The sequence below is a fragment of the Oryctolagus cuniculus genome, chromosome 18 (genome assembly GCF_964237555.1).
Source record: "Oryctolagus cuniculus chromosome 18, mOryCun1.1, whole genome shotgun sequence".
Classification (NCBI taxonomy): domain Eukaryota; kingdom Metazoa; phylum Chordata; class Mammalia; order Lagomorpha; family Leporidae; genus Oryctolagus; species Oryctolagus cuniculus.
Genome location: NC_091449.1, coordinates 56,936,491 through 56,955,299, shown reverse-complemented (window position 1 = coordinate 56,955,299; position 18,809 = coordinate 56,936,491). Strand labels below are relative to the sequence as shown.

Sequence of the window (18,809 nt, the reverse complement as noted above, 5' to 3'; positions counted from 1 at the left end):
TGAGAGCAGAGATTCCTACAGCCATTCTACAATTAAAGAAACGGGAGCACAGAGAGGTCGAGTAACTTGCCCTGGTTCACACAGCTGGGAACCAATCCCAGTCTGGCCGTCCTGAGCCTCTCCATTCTCCGTGGCGCCGTCAGCCTGTTCAGCCGGAGACGCACGGCAAGGTCTTCGGTGCCGTGGCTCAGGGCGCTCAACCATATCAACTATCCAAAAGGACGAAGCCGGTCCCGACTTCGGCCCAAGGTCGCCGGCGAAGAGCAGGCCTCAGGGGTGGAGGCTGGCCTGACACTCACCTGCTGCCCCGTGGGCGCTGGGAGAGCAGGCCCTTGTGTGATGCCGTAGAACCTCGCCTGCAGCAGCTGTGCGCCGCGTAGCGCACCTCCGCCGGCCCCGCGCGCCCAGCAGCGGCCACCAGCCAGCCGGGCAGCGGCCAGGTGTGCGCGCGTGCCCTTTGGGGAGCCAGGCCCGCGCACGCGCAGCTGTGGAGCCTGAGGCCGCGGCCACTGCAGCCCCCGAGGCCCCGCCCCTCGAGCCCCAGGCCCCGCCCCCGAGGGTGCTCCCAGCCCGCGAGGACACCCTCCAAGGTGACCAGGAGTTGGGGCTGTGAGCCCTGGCACCGGCGGGGCAGCCGAGCCCAGATCGCGAATCCCATCCGGGCGCCCAGTGGGTGTGTGGCAGGCAGGTGTCGTGGCCCCTCAGTTCCAGGCAGCGGGCGCGGGAAGACAGGGGGTCCGCAGGCCGTGCTCGGAGAAACCGAGGAATGCGCCGGTCCCCTCGTGATCCTCATGGCCAGAAGCAGCGAGGGGCAGGCGATTGGCCTCAGGGTGTGCGGACTGGGCAAGCTGGGGCATCAAGACGCCTCCTCTGCCGCTCTGTGCCCTTCGGCTCGCTCCCCGGCCTCCCTCTTTCGCACTGCCCCTTGCAGGCTGTGCCACCTGGGGGAGCCCTAACTCCCTCCGTGCTTCTCTTCAGTTATTTCTTCGCTGGCTCTTGCCGGTAAAGACGGGGCGGGGGGGGGGGGGTGTCAAAACCTGTTGGTGAGGCAGGCCGTTCGGTCCAGCGGTCAGGACAGCTGAAATTCCATACCGGGGGCCGGCGCCGCGGCTCACTAGGCTAATCCTCCGCCTAGCGGCGCCGGCACACCGGGTTCTAGTCCCGGTCGGGGCGCCGGATTCTGTCCCGGTTGCCCCTCTTCCAGGCCAGCTCTCTGCTGTGGCCAGGGAGTGCAGTGGAGGATGGCCCAGGTGCTTGCTTGGGCCCTGCACCGCATGGGAGACCAGGAGAAGTACCTGGCCCCTGCCATCGGATCAGCGCGGTGGGCCGGCCGCGGCGGCCTTTGGAGGGTGAACCAACGGCAGAAGGAAGACCTTTGTCTCTCTCTCACTGTCCACTCTGCCTGTCAAAAAAAAAAAAAAAAAAAAAATTCCATACCGGGGTGCCTGGATTCCAGTGCCGGCTCCTCCTGCTCCCTGATCCAGCTTCCTGCTAATGTGTGTCCAGGTCGGTAGCAGGTGATGGCCCAAATAACTGGGTCTTTGTATCTTCTGGGGAGACATGGATTGAGTTCTGGGTTCCTGGCTTTGTCCAAAATGTTGCAGGTATTTGGGCATTTGGGGAATGAACCAATAGATGGGAACTCTCTCTCTCTCTCTCTCTCTCTCTCTCTCTCTGCCTAACAACAACGTGTTGGCAACTTGGCAACAGTGACTATTTGTGTTACATTCACTGACTTAAGTCTGGAGAAAACTGAAAGGTAGGGGCCAGCACTGTGGCTTAGCCAAAAGTCACCACCTGTGGTGTGGGTATCCCAGGTGGGCACCAGGTTCGAATCCTGGGTGCTCCACTTTCAATCCTGCTCCTTAAAGCAGTGGAAGATGGCCCAAGGATTTGGGCCTCTATACCCACTTGGGAGACCCAGAAGAGCCATTTGGGGAGCAAACCAATGGATGGAAGATCTCTCTCTCTCTCTCTGCCTAATGATAACAACTGAGAAAAATGAAGGAGATCAGGCTACAGTGCACAAGGAGACTCCTCCTGGGATATTTGAGGGAATGCTAGCTCCGCTAAGGGAAATCTGTTCCCCACTCGAGCGCAGAGCAGAAGGGGAACCCGGCTGCCAAGATCTCATTCCTCGCTCTGGTTCATAACTGGTCACACCTAACCGCAGGCCAGGCTGGGGGCTCCACCTAGAGGTGCGCCCTGGAGGAGAGGGATACCGGGAGAAGAGCTAGTGGGTTTCTGCCACCGGGATCTTCAGAGTGACAGAGGATAGCTTTGGCCAGCAAGGGAGCTCCATGAGACCCAGGTGTTTGGCCCAGTCATTAAGCCACCAGGTAGGATGCGAGTGTCCCACACTGGGGTACCTGGGCTCAATTCTCAGCTCCACTCCTGAGTCTACCTCCCCAGTGACCCAGACCCTGGGAGGTAATGGTGATGACCGGGTTCCTCTACTATGTAGGAGACCTGGATTAAGTTTCCAGCCAGATCCAGCTGTTGTGGGAACATGAGAAGTGAACCAGTAGACAGGAGTTCTCTTTCTCCTCTCTCTTTTTTACAGTGTGAGAGAGAAACAGAGAGAAAGGTCTTCCTTTGCCTTTGGTTCACCCTCCAATGGCCGCCGTTCCGATGGCAGGAGCCAGGTGCTTATCCTGGTCTCCCATGGGGTGCAAGGCCCAAGCACTTGGGCCATCCTCCACTGCACTCCCTGGCCACAGCAGAGAGCTGGACTGGAAGGGGGGCAACTGGGACAGAATCCGGCGCCCCGACCGGGACTAGAACCCGGTGTGCCGGTGCTGCATGGCGGAGGATTAGCCTAGTGAGCCGCGGCGCCGGCCTTTCTCCTCTCTTTTTCTGTCCGTCTAGCTCTGCCTTTTGAATTAAAAAAAAAAAAGTCTATGTACCTTCCCATACTGCCCTATTTTAGTGGTCTCTGATCTTCAGTCTTTCCTGTATATAACTCCACCTGACAGTCACTTTGTAGCCATTGGATCAAGCTGTGTGTGTGTGTGTGTGTATTTTTTTTTTTTTTTTTACTCTGTTCGACTCTTAGCTGCCACTAAAATTCTTAGGTTTTCTAACGGTGACTTGAGTCAAGAATTTGGACTTTGAGCTGGTCTTTTTCTCACTTAAGCTGCCAGGTGCTCATGGCACAGCCACCCTGCCTGGCAGATCCTGGCTGCAGTGGGATCTTTGTGTCCTTCTATGCCAGGAGCCTCTGGGTCCCCCAAAGCCCTGCCTTTGATGGGCGCTTTGTTCTCGGGGACTGCAAAGGATTAACTGTCTGCTGTGGCCTGTGATGGCTTCTAGCATCCTGTCCCTTAATGCTAGCTGGATTTTCACTGTCCTCTGGCCACTTCCCAGCCTTAAATGGCCCCTATTTCCTTCAGGGCTTCTTTCTCCATCCACCCATGGCCCTGTATTTGTCATCAAGGTTCTCAGTTTTAAGCAAGAGAAACCGATTCTGGCAGTTCTGGGCAGAAAAGGAGTTTGTCACAGACGCTGATGGTTTCCAGGAGCTCTGCAGAGCTCTGAGAATCGGCTCTGGAAGAGCCCACACGGCAGCGCTGTCCTGGAGAAGGCTGAAGGACACTGGTGTGGAGCTAGGAGCTGGGGAGACGGCGAGTGAGTGCTTGGCTTTCGGGAAAAGCACGGATGATAAACTCGTTTCTCAGGTGGGCATTTGACACCTGGAGTTGGGCTGAAGCTTGGGACGCCGGCATCCCATGTAAGTGTACCTGGGTCCGGTCGCAGCTTCTCTTCCAATTGCAGCTTCCTGATGGTGTGCACGCTGGGAGGCAGCAAACAATGGCTCAAGTACTTTGCGTGTCACCCATGCAGGGGACCCAGACCAAGTTCCAGGGTCCTGGCTTCAGCCAGCCCAGCCCTGACTGATGTGGGCTTTCAGGGGATGAGCCAGTGATGGATCTGTTTCTCCGTGTGTGTGTGTGTGTGTGTGTGCGCGTGCTTTTCTCTCTCTCTCCTTCAAATTTAAACAATGAAAACAAATACATCTGTACAGAAACTAACTGCTGTGGGTAAAAGGCTTCATGACCCTGAGTAAGTCACATCACTTCCTGGAGCCTCCTGACTCACCTAAGAAGTGTGGAGTAAATGTTTTTACTCCTCATGCCTCGTGGGCTTCTTAATTATTTATTATATTTAAATGGTTTGAAACTTCTTTTTCTATTTGAAAGGCAGAGTGACAGAGAGACAAGGAGAGAGATCTTCCCTCCACTGGCTCACTCTGCTAATGACTGAAACAGTCAGGGCTGGACTAGGCTGAAGCCAGGAGCCAGAGACTCTATCTCGTCTCCCACATGAGTTACAGGGGCCTAATTACTGGGACCAGCATCCTCTGCCTCCCAGGTACATTAGCAGGAAGCTGCATTCGGAAGCAGAGCAGCCGGGAGTTGAACTGCCACTCAGATACGTGCTGCCGGTGTTTCGGGAACGCCCCCCGCTCATAGGGTTCTCATACCGACGAGTGTAAGGACTTTGGAAAGGATAAACTCTCTACAAACGAGAGGAACTGCTTCTGCTTATCCTGAGAAGGAATAAGGGAGAGATCTGAATTACAGGGTGAGCCCAGCGTTGCAGGGGACAGGAATAACGGCCTCCATGGTGCAGGTCACAGCCCAGGGCTCCCTGTGGGATCAGCCTGCAGGTGGAGTTGTAGTACTAGGACCATTGTCACACCAGGTCCGGCACTGCCCTCCCCAGTGAACCCTGGGGTGGAGCTTCACCCTGCCAACTCCAGTCCCAGGTCTGCCGTGAGCTTCCAATCGCCATCTTGGGAGAAAAGGGGGCAGGAGCCGCGCAGGGCCCACTGGGGTGGCCTCTCCTGGCCCTGGGGCTGCCAAGAGGAAAACCAGTCATCTCTGGCAGGGACTGAGAAGGACCCTTGCCTTCTGTCGTCTCACCCTGCAGCCCTGTGTCTCCTCTTCTGCTTCTTGGGAACAGGAGGCCTGGGGTCCATACCTGTCCCGAGCACCTCTAAAGGAAAAGCCTTTGTAGGGCTGATGGGAGAGAACCAGGCCTCTGCCGCCTGCCTCACCTGGCAGACTGATTCCTGAGCGCCTGGTGCGAGGGCTGCGTGTGGGCTGCAGTTGCAAAGGTGGCAGAAGTGCTGGCCCTCCCTGACTACTCGCGGGAAGGGCTCAGACGATAGGACCACAGCAGGCCAGGGGCCGGCAGCCCGATTCTTGGGGGGTGGAGGCTAGTGAGCAGCATGGGGGAGCCCCCAGCTGCATTCGTGCTTTGCTTTCCAGAGGGTGTGGTTGCTGCCCAGCATCCTGCAGGTGGGCCGGCCATGGCCCCGCCACAGCAGAGAGAACACGGCTGTGAAGCAGGACATCCCACTGCTGACTCAGCATGCGTGGGGTGTGCTCCCTTCCCCCCATCCTGCACGGTGGACACCCTTGCCGTGGGCAAGCAGCGCCCCCGTGCAGCCCACGGTCTTTCTCCTGCCTTTTCCCCAGGCCGCTCCTCTGGGGCGGGGGAGACCACGTGCCCCTGCTTGTAACGAATTGCTTAGAGATTCCCGTGACGAAGGAGCTCAGAAGCCCTGACAACCCTGTAGAAGGGCAGGCAGGGCGTGGGGGTCCCTCTGGGGGCTGTCCCGGGCTGTCCTCACTTTGCTCAGAGCGAAAGCTGCAGCCCCTAAGATGTGAGAACACTGCAGGGCTTCTGAGCTTGTAGGAACCTCCTGGATCATCTGCTCCAGGTCGCCTGGGTAGCGAGGCCAATGCACAGGACTTGTGGCGCCTGGTGGAGCATGAAATGTGGGCCCCTTGTTCAAAAAATATGAAGTTCAAGACAGCGACAGCAAGTAGAAGTTAAGCCCAGGACTCCTCTGCATACCCATGCAGCCATGCCTTGCAGTGGGAAATATGGGACTGGGGTCCTGTAATGCCAGCATTAGACAGCAATGGTTCTGGGGTAGGGGAGCCCTGATTCGGACCCTTGGCTGGTAACTGTCCTCATGGATATCTCCTGGTTCTAACAGCAGCCAGGCGTTCCCTCCCACCTCTGACATGATCCCAAACATTGCTGCAGAGACCCCCCTCCCCAAGTAGGGTAGGCGATTGGCTGATTATAGATGCCCAGCGAGCTGCCTTCCAGGTCACAGGAAAATCTAGGACTGCTCTGAGGCCAGGGGCACCCTCCAGCCCCTATCTCTGTCCAGTTCATACAGGGGAGTCTGGGGTCCTCCGCTCCATCCCCAAAGTTGGCTCAAATCCTTGCCTGCACAGTGTCCACTTCGTCCATCAGCCTCAGCTGGCCCCACCCCTGTGACCGGGGGAAGCTCCCTGCAACCTTCCAGAGGGGTATGGCACGGGCATAGCTCAGCGCCAGCAGCAGTGGGAACTGGCCAGCAGAATCCATGACACCTTTGTATTTTCAAAACTATCTCCTGCTAGCATTTAGCTGGTATATGCAACTCACCACCGTAAAAATATTTTCTAAAAAAGAGGTGTGTGTGTGGGTGCAAATGTGTGTTTGGGAATGGGGTAGAGACTGGGACACCCATGTCCCATAGTGGAGAACCTGGGTTTGAGTCACAGCTGCACTCTCAAGTCCAGCTTCCTGCTAACGCCCACTCTGGAAGGCAACAAGCGATGGCTTTAGTGGTTGATTGAATCCTTGCCACTGACATGGGAGACCTGGGTTGAGTTCCTGGCTCCTGGCTTCAATCTGGCCCAGCCCCGGCTGTTGTGAGCATTTGGGGGTGTGAACTCGCACACGAAAGATCTGTCTGCCTGTCTGTCTGTCTCTATATTTCAAATAAAATAAATTTAAAATAAATAAATAAATAAGGGTGAGGGGTTCTTCATTTGAATTTCAGATATGTTAGATTGACTTTACTAGGATTCAGTAAAATACTCCTGGCTTTCTAACCTGTCAAGAGGTCAAGAGCTTGGGCTAGCTCTTCCCAATAGCACTGAGCCAGAGGGGGTGTTCAGGGTGGCTGCTCGGTCTTGCTCCAGGTCCCTCCTCGCTCTGCGATACTTTCTCTATGGTCAAGGTGAACGACCTGGGTCTTGGGCCTGGGAGGTTGTCTATCCGAAGGCAATGATGTTGTGCACTTCAAACTGTTTTGTAAAAATCGCTCCCGTTGCTTCTTACTCAGAGCCATGCTGGCTCTCTGAGCAGCAGCCAGCGCAGGGGCTTAGCCAGGGGCAGGTGTAAGGCGTGGGCCTGGCAGTGGGCAGGCCAGTTAGCAGGCAGCCCGCCAGAAGCTGTCTGTCCTGGGTGGGTGGCAGGAGGTCACTCTCAAATTAACCCAGACCAGGCTGGGTGTCTCCTTGGAGGACACGAGGATCGCAGGCAGCCCTTCCTGCCTTTGGACGGTACCACCCCGAGTTCCAGGACCTGGGCCATGGGTTTGGGGCTGAAGGAAGCAGTAGGGCACACTTTTTGCCCTTGGGGTAATTTTGTTTTGAAGGGTGCCAAAGGCACCATGTGTCTTTTTGTCTAGGGGGACCCTGGGATGACCCCTGAGGTTTGGACCAGGCCTGGGTAGGAGACTGTGGGGCCTTCGGAGGCCAGGCCAGGCTGTCCATCCACAGGGTGGGTGCCCCCTCCAGGGCTGAGGGGCAGGGAAGAGCCAGCCAGGGAGCATGTGGCATGTGTTGCTTCCTTGGGCCCCTCAGGCTCTGCCCCTCTGGCCCGCTCTCCTGTAGACATGGCCCTGGAGCCCAGGCTCGGCCCTGCTCGGCCAGGCCAGAAGAGGCCACGGAGCACAGCCATCCTCGGGTGAGTCTTCCCTGCGGGCCTGCCCGGGAGGGAGGCTGCTTTCTGGCTTGTTCCAGGCTCCGGGTTCCTCTGGGACGGGACACTGCCCACTCAGCTGCTGAGGGTTGAGGGGCCCAGCTCCCTCCATCTCAGATTTTGTCTGTAGACAAAGGGGCTCCCCCAGTGCATCCCAGCACCCGTTTCAGGGGACAGAATGCACACCCAGCCCTGCAGCAGGGGCAGGGCGCCCCTCTTCCCACCGACATCATGGGTCTGGGTCCTCCCGGGGAAGCCTCACCGTGGGGGGCTTGTGGTTCAGACATTTGGAAACAGCAAGCAGAGTCTTCCTGGATGCATCTTGCCCCTCCATGGGGAAGCTGAAAACAAGTCTAAGGAAATGTTCAACTATCTTCAGAAAGGAACTCACCAACTTCTGCCAGCAAACGCGCCGTCCGCGTTCACAGACCGGACAAGGGTGTGTGTGCGGCCTCTGTCTTCTCAGGGGGCATCTGTCATGGCTGCAGCACCTCCTGCTGTGGGTGGCCTTGAGCTGGCCTGGGGGGAGAGGCAGGCGGCAGCTGCTGTAAACACCCCGCTGCCCACGGCGCCAGCTCCGTCCGGCCTGTGGCTAGGCTCATCACCCCGGAAGCAGGGGGCTGCTCGAGGTGCCTCTGACCCTCCAGGTGGACCTCAAGGGACACTGGCTCAAATGTACCCCGCGTGGTTTCCTAGGCAGACTCATCCAGGAGGGGGTCTCTTGGCCACTTTTGTAGCGCTCTGTCTGATGGAAGGTGTCACCCGTGTTTCCACGTTGGGGGCCGAGCACTCCTCCCTCGGTTCTTCCTCACCTCCAGTTGCTGCCCTCAGATTCCCTCTTTCCACCCCTTCCCTTCCCCAGCAGTCTTGGGTCCGGTGGCATCAGCCCTCCCTAGGATTCTCTGTACCTGGGGGACCTGGAAGCCACGGCGAGTGGAACACTGTCCCTCGGGGACTCAGGCTCTACTCAGAGGGGTCTCTGGCGCTGGAGACATGGTACAGAGATGGGTGGAGGCCGCCTCTTTGGGACCAGCTGTCCCCAGGGGACTGCAGTGGGTGCTGGGCAGCAGTGGGTGGCAGGCTGTGGTGCTGGCCCCTGGGGAGAGAGCCCAGAGCGGGGACTGTTGGTGTGGGGCTCTGGCTGAGCTGCTGAGTGGCCGCTCCCTGAGATCTGGCCAAGTCCAGGCCACGTGATTTGGGCCTCAAAATGGAGTGAGGACTGGCCACCTACGTCCCTCCCGTGGCCCCACAGTCTGGCCCTGAGGATACCTGAGGAGGCGGCCTGGCCTCCACCCACAGAGCCTTCTGGCTTGCAGACTGAAACCACTATCCAAACCAGAGGCAGCTGCGGCTGCTGCTCCCCTACCACCAAAAGGGTGCAGGCACTGGGGGGGGGATGGGCCTGGGCACTGACAAGAAGGCAAAGGCAGAGGCGCCCGCGAACCCCTTGCTGCACTAGGGAAGGCTGGCCCAAACCCTGTCTGTCTCAACTTGGGCAGCAGTTGCTCTGATTTGGTTCCTTTATTCAGGATTACACTTAAAACAGTCATCTTGGTAAATAGGACTGAGGGAGAAGGAAAAGAAAAAGAGCACAAGTAAGTGTGCATTGGCCGGGAATCGAACCCGGGCCTCCCGCGTGGCAGGCGAGAATTCTACCACTGAACCACCAATGCAAGTAGAAGGTTCATTCTCGCTGCAGCTCTGGTGGTCGCTGGCGGGGCGTGGCGAACGAGGGCGCTTCGGGCTCGGGCTGCTTCCTCCAGACGCGTCACCTCGCACTCCCTCCCGGCCACAGCGTCCTCCGGGATCCCGGCCCCACCTTGGCAGGAGGCGGCCCCACCTTGGCAGGAGGCGGCGCAGGCCCTCCCCAGCCCTGAGACCCGCAGGCTCGCTCTGCTGTCTCCTCCGACCAGCATCTGCAGCAGCTTCCCGGCCGCGGCTGGGGACCCTCCGTGGGCAGGCCCCGAGCTGGGGAGTGGGCCACAGTCCCCTAAAGCCGTCCCAGCGCTTCACCACCCTTGGTGCAGCCCCTCCCCAGCCCCAGCGGGGAGCTCAGACCAGACACCCAGTCCCCCTGCTCAGATCTCCGTCCCCACCCCCACCCCGGGAAGGGGGGACACGGGGCTACCGTGTCCCCTGCAGTGAGAAAGGGGCGTGGCTGGAGTGTGAACCTGGGACCTAAGGCGGGGGGGGGGGGGGGGGGGCGTGTGGTCCTACTCCCCAGAGCCTACAGCGGCGGGAAGGTGGCTGGCCCCGGCCCGAGCCTGCCTGCCTACTGGCCCTTCATCCGGCTGTTCCCACGCAAGGATTAAAGGTTCCCACACTCCCACTGTGGCTTTAGGATCTGACTCAACGCTGCCCTTCATCCCTTGCCAGGCCAAGATCAGCAGTGGAGCCGTCTAGGGGAGGCTGTGCCTGGCTGGCCAGGAGCCAGCGTCGTCACCTTCCTGCCCTCTGCAGCCACCCCTTATCAGAGGCCAACCAGGGGGAGGCCTTGGGCAAGATCCGAAGGGGGCTCTTCCGGTCAGGAGTGCAGCGTTCTTAGGGACAGCTGCATGCGTGTTTCCCCCAAGTCCAAGGCCAGCGAGTCTGGCCCGGGACAGTGGCCCCTTCTCATTCACTTCCACAGCAGCTGCGGTCACTGCGACCTGAACTACAAGCTGCACGGAGAAGACGTCCCCTACAGGTGGGTGGGTCCCACCTGGCAGCCCTCTGGGCGAGCCGCATTCCCTCTGCCCTGTCCTCGCAGGGTGTACGAAAACCAGAGGATCCCCCTGCTCATCAACCATGTGCCCGTCAGGATCCGGAGGACCCATGCAGGCATGGGGGTCAAGGGCAGCTTTGGCCCCCACAAAGCCTCCAGGAATGGCCCGCTGCCCCCAAGGCGGATACAGCGTGAGTGAGGGGGCAGTGGGGAGAAGCTGGGCGGGCGCACACGTGGTGAGGACAGGCCAGGGAGCTCTGGCAGCACTGCCCTCAGCCTCTGTGCCGGGCGGCCACCCACCCTGGCCCCTCTCCCTGCAGCCCAAACTGGGGAGCTGCACTCCATCAGGGAGGAGCTGAGCCAGATCAAGGCCCAGGTGGACAGCCTGCTGCAGAGTCTGGAGCGCATGGACCCGCAGAGGCACCAGTCTGCAGGTCAGACCCCGCTGTAAGCCCAGCCCACGCCCAGTTCCTGAAGATAGGGGGTGGGGGTGGGGGGTGCCTGGAGCCCTGCCTCCGGTTTTCCAGGCTCTCCTTGGGTGGTCCTCTCCCCATTCGCTCTGGCTCTTCCTGTGGCTCCAGGGCTGTCCCATCACCCCCACCCTCTCAGCAACTTTCTGGAGGCAGAACACTGCCCAGGCCATGCGCCTCAGGACCTAATCAGAGCTGGGCATCAGGTGGCTCCCTGGACCAGCTGGGACCTCTACTGACGGGTGCCTCCCTTTGCACAGGGACGACGGACAGTGAAGAGACCAGGGGTCCAGGCAGTGAGAGCGCCTGGTGCCGAGGCACTGAAAACCAGTGGGAGCCCAGGGGCGAGGCCCGGTGCGCAGAGGGACAGTGCCAAGGCAGGCACCAGCACAGAGCAGGCAGTAAGTGGCCTGGCTCCTCCTCCCCATCTCCACTTGCTGGGGTCCCCGTGTCTCCCTGTGTGCACGATCAGACTGAGGCCTGTACAGGAGCGTGGGGTGGGGGTGGGGATTAGGACTGTGACCTCAGAGGCAACACCCTGCTGTTTATCCCAGCTCTGCCCTTGGGTCTGCTGAGAGAGCAGGCCACATGGAGAATGCTCTTTTTCCTGGTTGGTCTGGATGCCCAGAGACTCAGGGAGTCTAGCTCCTGACACGATGGGCTGGGTACTGTGTTGGCAGCCAGTCCTGCTTGTTTTTTCCCACAGGTGAAGAATCACACATCAGACCAGGAGGGCAGTGAGTAGGTGGGAATCCTCCCTGGCCTGCCAGCGCCAGGCACCTTCTTGTATTGTTTTGAAGGCCTCCTAGTGGCACCCATTTTGGAGCTGGGGCAGTGCAAACGGAGGCACAGGGCTCGGCCAGACCAGCGGGAGAGCCCCTCCCTGGGGGGAGGGGGTTTCCAGATGGTGGTCCTAGGGCTGGCGGGGCTGGGAGACAGGCTGCCTGAGACCATCCTGGTTTGCAGGGGCACCTGAAGCACCCCCTCCCCACACACCACCAGGGCTGCCGGGTGTGCAGCATCAGGCTGCAGTCGTCCCCCAACAGCTGCTCCAGGCACAGTGGTGCACAGGAAACACACCTGTGTTCCCACAGTCTCCCCTCCCCGCCCAGTTGTAAAGTCCTGGGTCTCTGCCCTACATGGGCCCCTTTTGCTTCCGACTGTCCTTTCCAACAGGGACATCCTTTCTCTGTCCTGTCCATTCCTATCTTGTCTTTCACTGGTGTGACACTGTGTGTTTGCAGATCTGCTGTCAGAACAGAAAAAAATAAAAATTGCATTTCTTCTGCCAAAGGACTGTGGTGTGGCCCCAGAACTTCACCCTGGTCTTTGGGCTTCCCCCAGGCCAGCCCTTCAAGACAAGTTTAGCAGGTCATCCAGAGCTGGGTGCCCGGCCCTCCCCACTGTGGTCTCCGCTGGCTCCCTCGATTCTGTTAAGCCCAAGCCAGCAGGGTTCAAGGAAGACTCCCCTCCTGCCATACAGCGTAGCCATGCTCCTCTGCTTTCCCAGAAGCCAGTTCACCCGCCCTCTCCCCAGGGGCTCAGGCTGGACAACGGGCAGATGAAGGCAGCCCAGGGGCCCACTCAGCGGCAGTGCAGGCCTTTGACTGGACTGCTGTGGCCCTGGCCACGGAAGGCTGGGATCCGGCTTCCACCCCCAGCAAAACCCTTTCCAGCTCTCGGGAACCCTGCGCTGGGGCCTCTCGCGGCACAGCCATGAGCTCCGGGACCCCCGAGTGCTCCCGGGCCGTCCAACTCTCCTCCCGGCGCAGCAGCCGCCCTCACGGGCACCGGAGGCGGCGGCGTGTCTTCCTGCCAAGCACACGGCCCACTTCTAAACCCGCAGCTGCTTCAGGATTCTGGCCCGTCTGGTCGGCTCACCGGTCCAAGGGACACGACACAGGCGGGGCAGTGCTGTCCTGAGCCTCACCGCCAGGGAGCCTTGCTCTCTCTGAAAATCCTGTACTAAGAACCACGACACGCGTATTTCGAATACAAAAAAAAACGGTTTTGTTGTTTCAGTCCCGCTGTGAGAAGGCGCAGCGCCCTGTCCATCGTCTCCGGAGTCACACAGATCCCGCGCTCCGGACCAGGCCGGCTCAAGTCCTTCCCAGCTCGGGAGTAAGCAAGCAGCCCGCGGCTTCCTGCGCTGGCTTCTGGCTGGGGACTGGAAAGATCGTCAAACGTTCGTCTGTCGACAGCCGTTCCAACGCAACTGTCCATCTCCGCACGCTCTGTCCGCTCGCGGCTCCACTTCGCCCGCCGGCTCAGGGCAGGGCGGCGCCCCTGCGGCGGGCGGCCCGCACCAGGCACTGCTGCAGCACCGGGTAGAGTCGCTGGCAGCCCTCGAGGCCCAGCCGCACGGCTTCGGCCCAAGTCTCGGTCGCGTCGCCCTCCCCGCTGCCCAGCAGCCCGGCCACCTGGTTGAGCACCGGCATGAGGGCCACGGTGAGGCCGGCGGCGGCGCGCTCCTCCTCCAGCCGCGTCGGGTCCAGCAGCCAGGCGGGCGTGGGCCCCTGCGCGCGGCTCAGGCCGCAGCCCACCACCAGGTCGTACATCTCGACGCCCGCGTCGGCCAGGGCGAGGGCGGCGGCCGTGAGGGCGGCGGCCAGCGCCGAGCCGCCGTCCTCCAGCAGCAGCGCCGACACCTCGAGCTGCGCGCGCGGGTAGCGGCTCAGGCGCACGGCCGGCTCCAGCGCCTCCTGCAACGCCAGGGCCAGCTCGCGCTCCTCGCCGCCGCCCGGAGGCGCCCGGCGCCGGCGGCCCGAGAAAGGCGCACGGCGGAAATCGCAGACCAGGCGGCCGCGCAGCGCGGCCGGGGCCTCGCCGCCGGCGCCGGCAGGGCCGCTCCCTCGCTCGCTGCCCTCGACCTGGCGTGGGCCCGACACGGCGCACAGCACCTTGGTGCCTCCCGCCTCCAGGTAGGCCGAGCCCTTGGCCTGGCTCAGCAGCCCGGCGCGCGCGTACACCGGCCGCAGCCGCGTCGGGTCTCGGGCGGCGGGCTCCTCTTCCTCGTCGGCGGCGTACAGCTGCGGCGGCTGCGACTCGTCTGGTCCGCGGATGCGGCGGTGGTCCCCGGGCATGGCGGCACCTGGCGAGCACACCGCTTCCGCCCGTCGTCCTACCGCGCGCTCCGGCTCTTCCGCCCGCTTGAAGACGCGCGCTCGCGCGGGGGCTGTCGGGAGAGCCGCAGGCAGTCGCGGCTGCACTGCCCCCTGGCGCCGTGGAGGGAGAACGGCTGCGGCGCCAAGGCTTTGAAGCCGCAGCAAGGTTGCCCAGGGCTGGACGGGCCGGTTGACTGTCTCCCAGGCCAGGTCCTACCCGAGCGCTTAGTCTTCTCACTTATGCAGGCTGTAGTTATCTTAGTTTTGCACTAATCTGTGGGACTATTTTATATGTCCCCACCGGGGAGTTGGCCTTGCTCACTCCCAAGCCCCTGGCTGGCACGAAGGCCTATATGATGGATGGAATCTCTCTCCAGCACTGGCTTTATGTAAGTCTCTTTGTATCATTAACACGGACATCAACACCCCCTTTCTGCCTCCCCTTCCCACCCTGAGAACCGCCCCTCACCCCAGCATGCACCTGCTTTTCCTTCTCCCTCCACTGTCAGCAGCACCGTGACCTGGGCTCTGGGGCCAGCCGCTGTATCCAGAGGACAGGACATCCGTTGGGGCTGGCACAGGCAAGCAGTACCTTCACCTTCCAAACTCTGCCATTTTAGACTTGGGGAAACTGGACTCAGAGACCGGCCAGTGTCTTTGGGTCAAGTGGGAGTGATGGGCAGACACTAGAGTAGGAGGCAATAGCTGCACCTTAAACATCTTCTGTACCAGAGACTGCCCTCCAGCCTCATACCCTGACCCCACATGAAGAGCTTCAGAGGGAGGGGAGGGACATGAGCCAGAGCCGCCGCCTGCAGGGCTGGCATCCGATGTGAGCACCAGTTTGAGACCAGCTGCTCCAATCCAGCTCTCTGCTATGGCCTGGGAAAGCAGTGGAAGATGGCCCAAGTGCTTGGGCCCCTGCACACGCGTGGGAGACCTGGAGGAAGCTCCTGGCTTCGGATCAGCACAGCTCCGGCCACTGCAGCCCTTTGGGTAGTGAACCAGTGGATGGAAGACCTCTCTCTCTCTGCTTTTCTGTAACTCTGCCCTTCAAATCAATCAATCTTTAAAAGAAAAAAACAATGGAGGTTCTCCAGGCGCACCTTTGCTTTGTAACCCCTCGGACCACTGAATTATTAGAGCCTCTCTCTCCATCTCACCCCCGTCTCCACAAACACTGAGTTCAAGGGTTTAGGGCTGGACTGAGCTGGAGTCAGCATGTTTTACACACCCTCGGGTAGCCAAGAGCTGTCAGCAGGGGTGCATGCTGGGAGGTAATGACCAGAAGGCATCAATGAGTATTGCACATGGTCCTTTATTCTCTGCAGCACAAGTGCCCACCTGCAGACCCAGAAGCCTCGGGTCAGCAAAGAACTGCATTTCTGGATGTGAACTTGACACAGGTAGACAGCGATCCTGGGCCAGTGGTTCTAGACGGGCAGTGCCAACGTGCAGGCCTCCGGGCAGAAATATCAAGGGGGACCGAGGCACAGGACAGCTCCCAGGGGTGTCCAGTTACTGCTGGGTTAGGAGGACGGATGGCTGTTTGCAGGTCCCAGCATTCAGGAGTCTTTGTGGCAGACGGAGATCTCTGGGCTGGACTGATGCAAACGGGTGACGGGGAGATGGCTCCCAGGGAAGCTGCCCCTGCTCTAGTTCTTCACATCTCCCAGGCGCAGCTGGGCAAAGGAAGTGGCCAGCTGCAGTGCCTCCTGTAGGCAGCCCACATTCTTGCCCGTGGCCTGGGCAGACATGTCCTTGCCACCACCTTTGCCATCCATCAGGCCCGACACCTGCTGCACCCACTCACTGGCCTTTAGGCCCCTGTTGGCTGCATTCTGGAACACAGGAAGGCGAAGTGGGAGTCAGGACAGAGGATGGGATCGCAGGATGAATGGAGAGAAAGGAAAAGGATGGGAGCCACAGACACCCACGCCTGCCCCAGGTGACAATGCTGGAGGCTGAGAAACGCCACAGCTGGTACAGGAGGCAGTCAGTGGCCACCGTTAGCATGAGTCCAAGCCAGCGGCAAGGCTGGGCAACAGCCATTACAGTTAAACACATTCACCAGCGAGACAGGAAGGGTGGGGTCCCGGTGAAGGTGACCAGCAGGTGGGCAGGAGGCCCACTACTTCTAACCGGGCTGCACCCACATCCGTGGGCATCGGCAAACAACCCGAGGAACCCAGCTCCCTCTGAAAACCCCAGGCGGCATCTCCCACTGGCTGCGGTGGCTCTCACCTGGGGGACCTGACATAAGCACGTGATCTTGCCAGCCTCGTTGTCCACCGTGAAGAGCATGGCAGACGTCTGAGGGGAATGCGTCTTGAAAAGCTTCAGGGCTTCATTCAGGGCCTGTGGGAGGACCGGGGTCAGGCCACAGCCCTGCTCGCCACAGAGCAGCCTGCAAAGCGCAGCCCTCGGAGTGTCCCATCCCTCCCAGGAGGGGGCCCTGCCACACTCTGGCTCGGGGATTTGTTTCCCGCCTCCAGGGAGCTGCTCCTCCCTCCAGCCAGGAGCCAGAGCCCCCCAGCCGGCCGCTCGCTCCAGGGTTCAGCTGAACCTCAACCCCGGACAGGGGCCCTCAGGAGCCCACTCGGCTCGGAGCCACTAAGCCCACCCGTCAGCCACCCCTGGGCTGATGAGACCCGCAGGGAAGGGAACACGTGATGGTGAGGGTCAGCCCCTGGGTTGCCTTGGCCGAGGCGCCGCTCTCCATCTCCAGGATGACGAGGGGTTGGTTGGGGTTGCTGTCGATAAGCTGCTTTGTCTTCTCCAACACCTGCAAGAGGTAAGTCCGGAAGTCAGGCTCCGGCCAAAGGCCCAGACCCCAACACCCTGACAGCAGTCTTGCCCGCCGAGGAGGTCCTCCAGGCTCCTGTCCAGCCTGCCGCACCGCAGGACTCACTCGCTTCTGCACGTCGGCTTTGCTGGCTCTGTCTAGGTCATCCATGATCTTCTTCAGGGATTTCAGAGTCTCCCGCAGTTCGTCCTTCTGCCACTGGGGGATGACTGCCGCGGCCAGGGCCTAGACCCAGAACAGAAGACCATCTGCATCTGGCTGCACGGAGCTCTGACGCGAGGCTCCAGCCCGCGCACCCACCCTCTGGCTTGGAACCCGAGTCCTCCCTGAGCAGTGTCCAGGAGGAGAGAAAACAAACACGACGGTACGCAGGGGCCTTGGGCACATGGTGAGCGACCGCAGCAGCTGGAACAAGCTGAGTGGAGAGGGAGAAACTGCACAGACGGGGCTCCCTTGTGAGCCCTGGTCCTTTCCAAGCCATGAACGCAGGCTGTGGTGGGCTCACCAGAAGCCCCAGGTACCAGTGACCACCAGGCACCTTCACCACTGCCCCTCATGCCAGCAGCACCGGGAGCAGCAGGGCGAGTCAGCCAAGGCCCATGCCACACGGAACCAGGACCCGCCTGGATGCAGGGAGCTCTCGTTCCTTAGGCAGGTGTGGTCCGGGCAGGTCCCTGAGCAGGGAGGGGGCTGCCCTCACCTCTCCGAGGTCGGCGATCTCCTTCTGAACATCCTTGTTGGGCGCAGTCTGGGCCTTCACTTTGGCCTCCATGACTGAGAGTGATTTCTTCAAGCTCTCCGCTTTCCTGAGGGCCTGGGAGGGGGACAGTCAGAGTTGGGACCTCCAGGACAGGCAGCTTCCATCCAGCCTCACTGTGGACAGTCGATGGCAGGTTCCAGAGCAACACACCCCAAGACACCACCAGAGGTCTCTTCGGGTCAGGCAGCCTCGCACCCCACAAAGGGGCACCCTCCTCACACACCTGGCCAGCAGAGTGCACACTCAAGTTCAGGGTGTGGCTGAGAACTGGCGAATCGGGGGCCCCTGGCACCCCCTGAAATCCCAGCTCTCCAGCTCTACCCCAGGGCAACTGTCCCTCTATCTGCCCGCACCTCAGACTAGGCACACAGCCTCAGGGGCACAGGGATAGGCAAGGAGACACCTGAAGCCGCAGCTCGGCCACGGCCTCCCCTCCTAGACACAGATGCGTCAGCGCTGAACTCTCGCACGTTTCAAACGATTAAGTGTAAGACTGTGCTGTGTGGCCCGCGCCATGGCGCACTAGGTTAATCCTCCACCTGCGGCGCCGGCATTCCTTATGGGCACTGGTTCTAGTCCTGGTTGCTCTTCTTCCAGTCCAGCTCTCTGCTGTGACCCAGGAGGGCAGTGGAGAATGGCCCAAGTGCTTGGGCCCTGCACCCGCATGGGAGACTGGGATGAGGCACCTGGCTCCTGGCTTCAGATCGGTGCAGCACCGGCCATGGTGGCCATTAGGGGAGTGAACCAATGGAAGGAAGACCTTTCTCTCTGTCTCTCTGTCTATAACTCTACCTGTCAAATAAAAAAAAAGAAAGGCTGTGCTGTGGCTTGAACACTTGTCCCCCTGAACTCAGCTGAGTCCCCAAGGTCTTGTTAATGGCCCTAAGAAGGCGGACACTTCATCTCATTACAGCGTTGAGAGGTGGGACCTTTGCTCTGGGAAGTGGTGAGCCAGGAAGAGGCCAGCAGGGTGGGACCCTCACGACTGACTCCTGCTGGCCTTGTGGGGAGAAAGAGACCAGGGTGGTACAGACAGGGCACACTCTCCATCCCCTGTCATGTGAGGCTCTGAGCCAATTTAGGGCTCTGCTAACAAGAAGCCCAACGCCAGGACGGAGCCAGTGGGGCTCTTGGGCTGGGAACCTCTAGAACTGTGAGCAAACTAAACCTTTCTCCTTTACGAAGTTAG

At 60.4% G+C, this 18,809-nt stretch overlaps 3 protein-coding genes and 1 non-coding gene across 6 annotated transcripts in view; all 4 read right to left on the bottom strand.

Moving 5' to 3' along the window:
* The window catches only part of PDPR (pyruvate dehydrogenase phosphatase regulatory subunit), an 87,471-nt gene extending 86,997 nt beyond the window's left edge, over positions 1–474 (bottom strand). The window contains exon 1 of the mRNA XM_002711720.5: positions 300–474. The gene's annotated coding sequence lies outside the window, so the exon portion shown is untranslated. The remainder of the gene's footprint in view (positions 1–299) is intronic.
* Positions 475–9,378: 8,904 nt separating this feature from the next.
* On the bottom strand, positions 9,379–9,449 carry TRNAG-GCC (transfer RNA glycine (anticodon GCC)). The gene has a single exon. It is a non-coding gene; the product is annotated as a tRNA-Gly (tRNA).
* Positions 9,450–12,936: 3,487 nt separating this feature from the next.
* Positions 12,937–14,107, bottom strand: EXOSC6 (exosome component 6). Its single transcript, XM_051847020.2, has one exon. It carries the CDS (start codon positions 14,031–14,033, stop codon positions 13,218–13,220), a length of 816 nt encoding a protein of 271 aa, XP_051702980.1. The 5' UTR covers positions 14,034–14,107; the 3' UTR covers positions 12,937–13,217.
* Positions 14,108–15,352: 1,245 nt separating this feature from the next.
* Positions 15,353–18,809, bottom strand: part of AARS1 (alanyl-tRNA synthetase 1) — a 104,176-nt gene continuing 100,719 nt past the window's right edge. For all 3 annotated transcript variants that reach the window (XM_070062736.1, XM_070062737.1, XM_070062735.1), the window contains 5 exons: positions 17,561–17,674; positions 16,966–17,085; positions 16,753–16,839; positions 16,299–16,412; positions 15,353–15,895 (listed from right to left, as the gene is read on the bottom strand). In XM_070062736.1, coding sequence (XP_069918837.1) covers positions 15,710–15,895; positions 16,299–16,412; positions 16,753–16,839; positions 16,966–17,085; positions 17,561–17,674 — 621 coding nt within the window. In that variant the 3' untranslated portion in view covers positions 15,353–15,709. The remainder of the gene's footprint in view (positions 15,896–16,298; positions 16,413–16,752; positions 16,840–16,965; positions 17,086–17,560; positions 17,675–18,809) is intronic.

Bases quoted from the DNA above. Each gene is read 5' to 3' on its own strand.
- EXOSC6 (XM_051847020.2), bottom strand. From the start codon at position 14,033: ATGCCCGGGGACCACCGCCGCATCCGCGGACCAGACGAGTCGCAGCCG.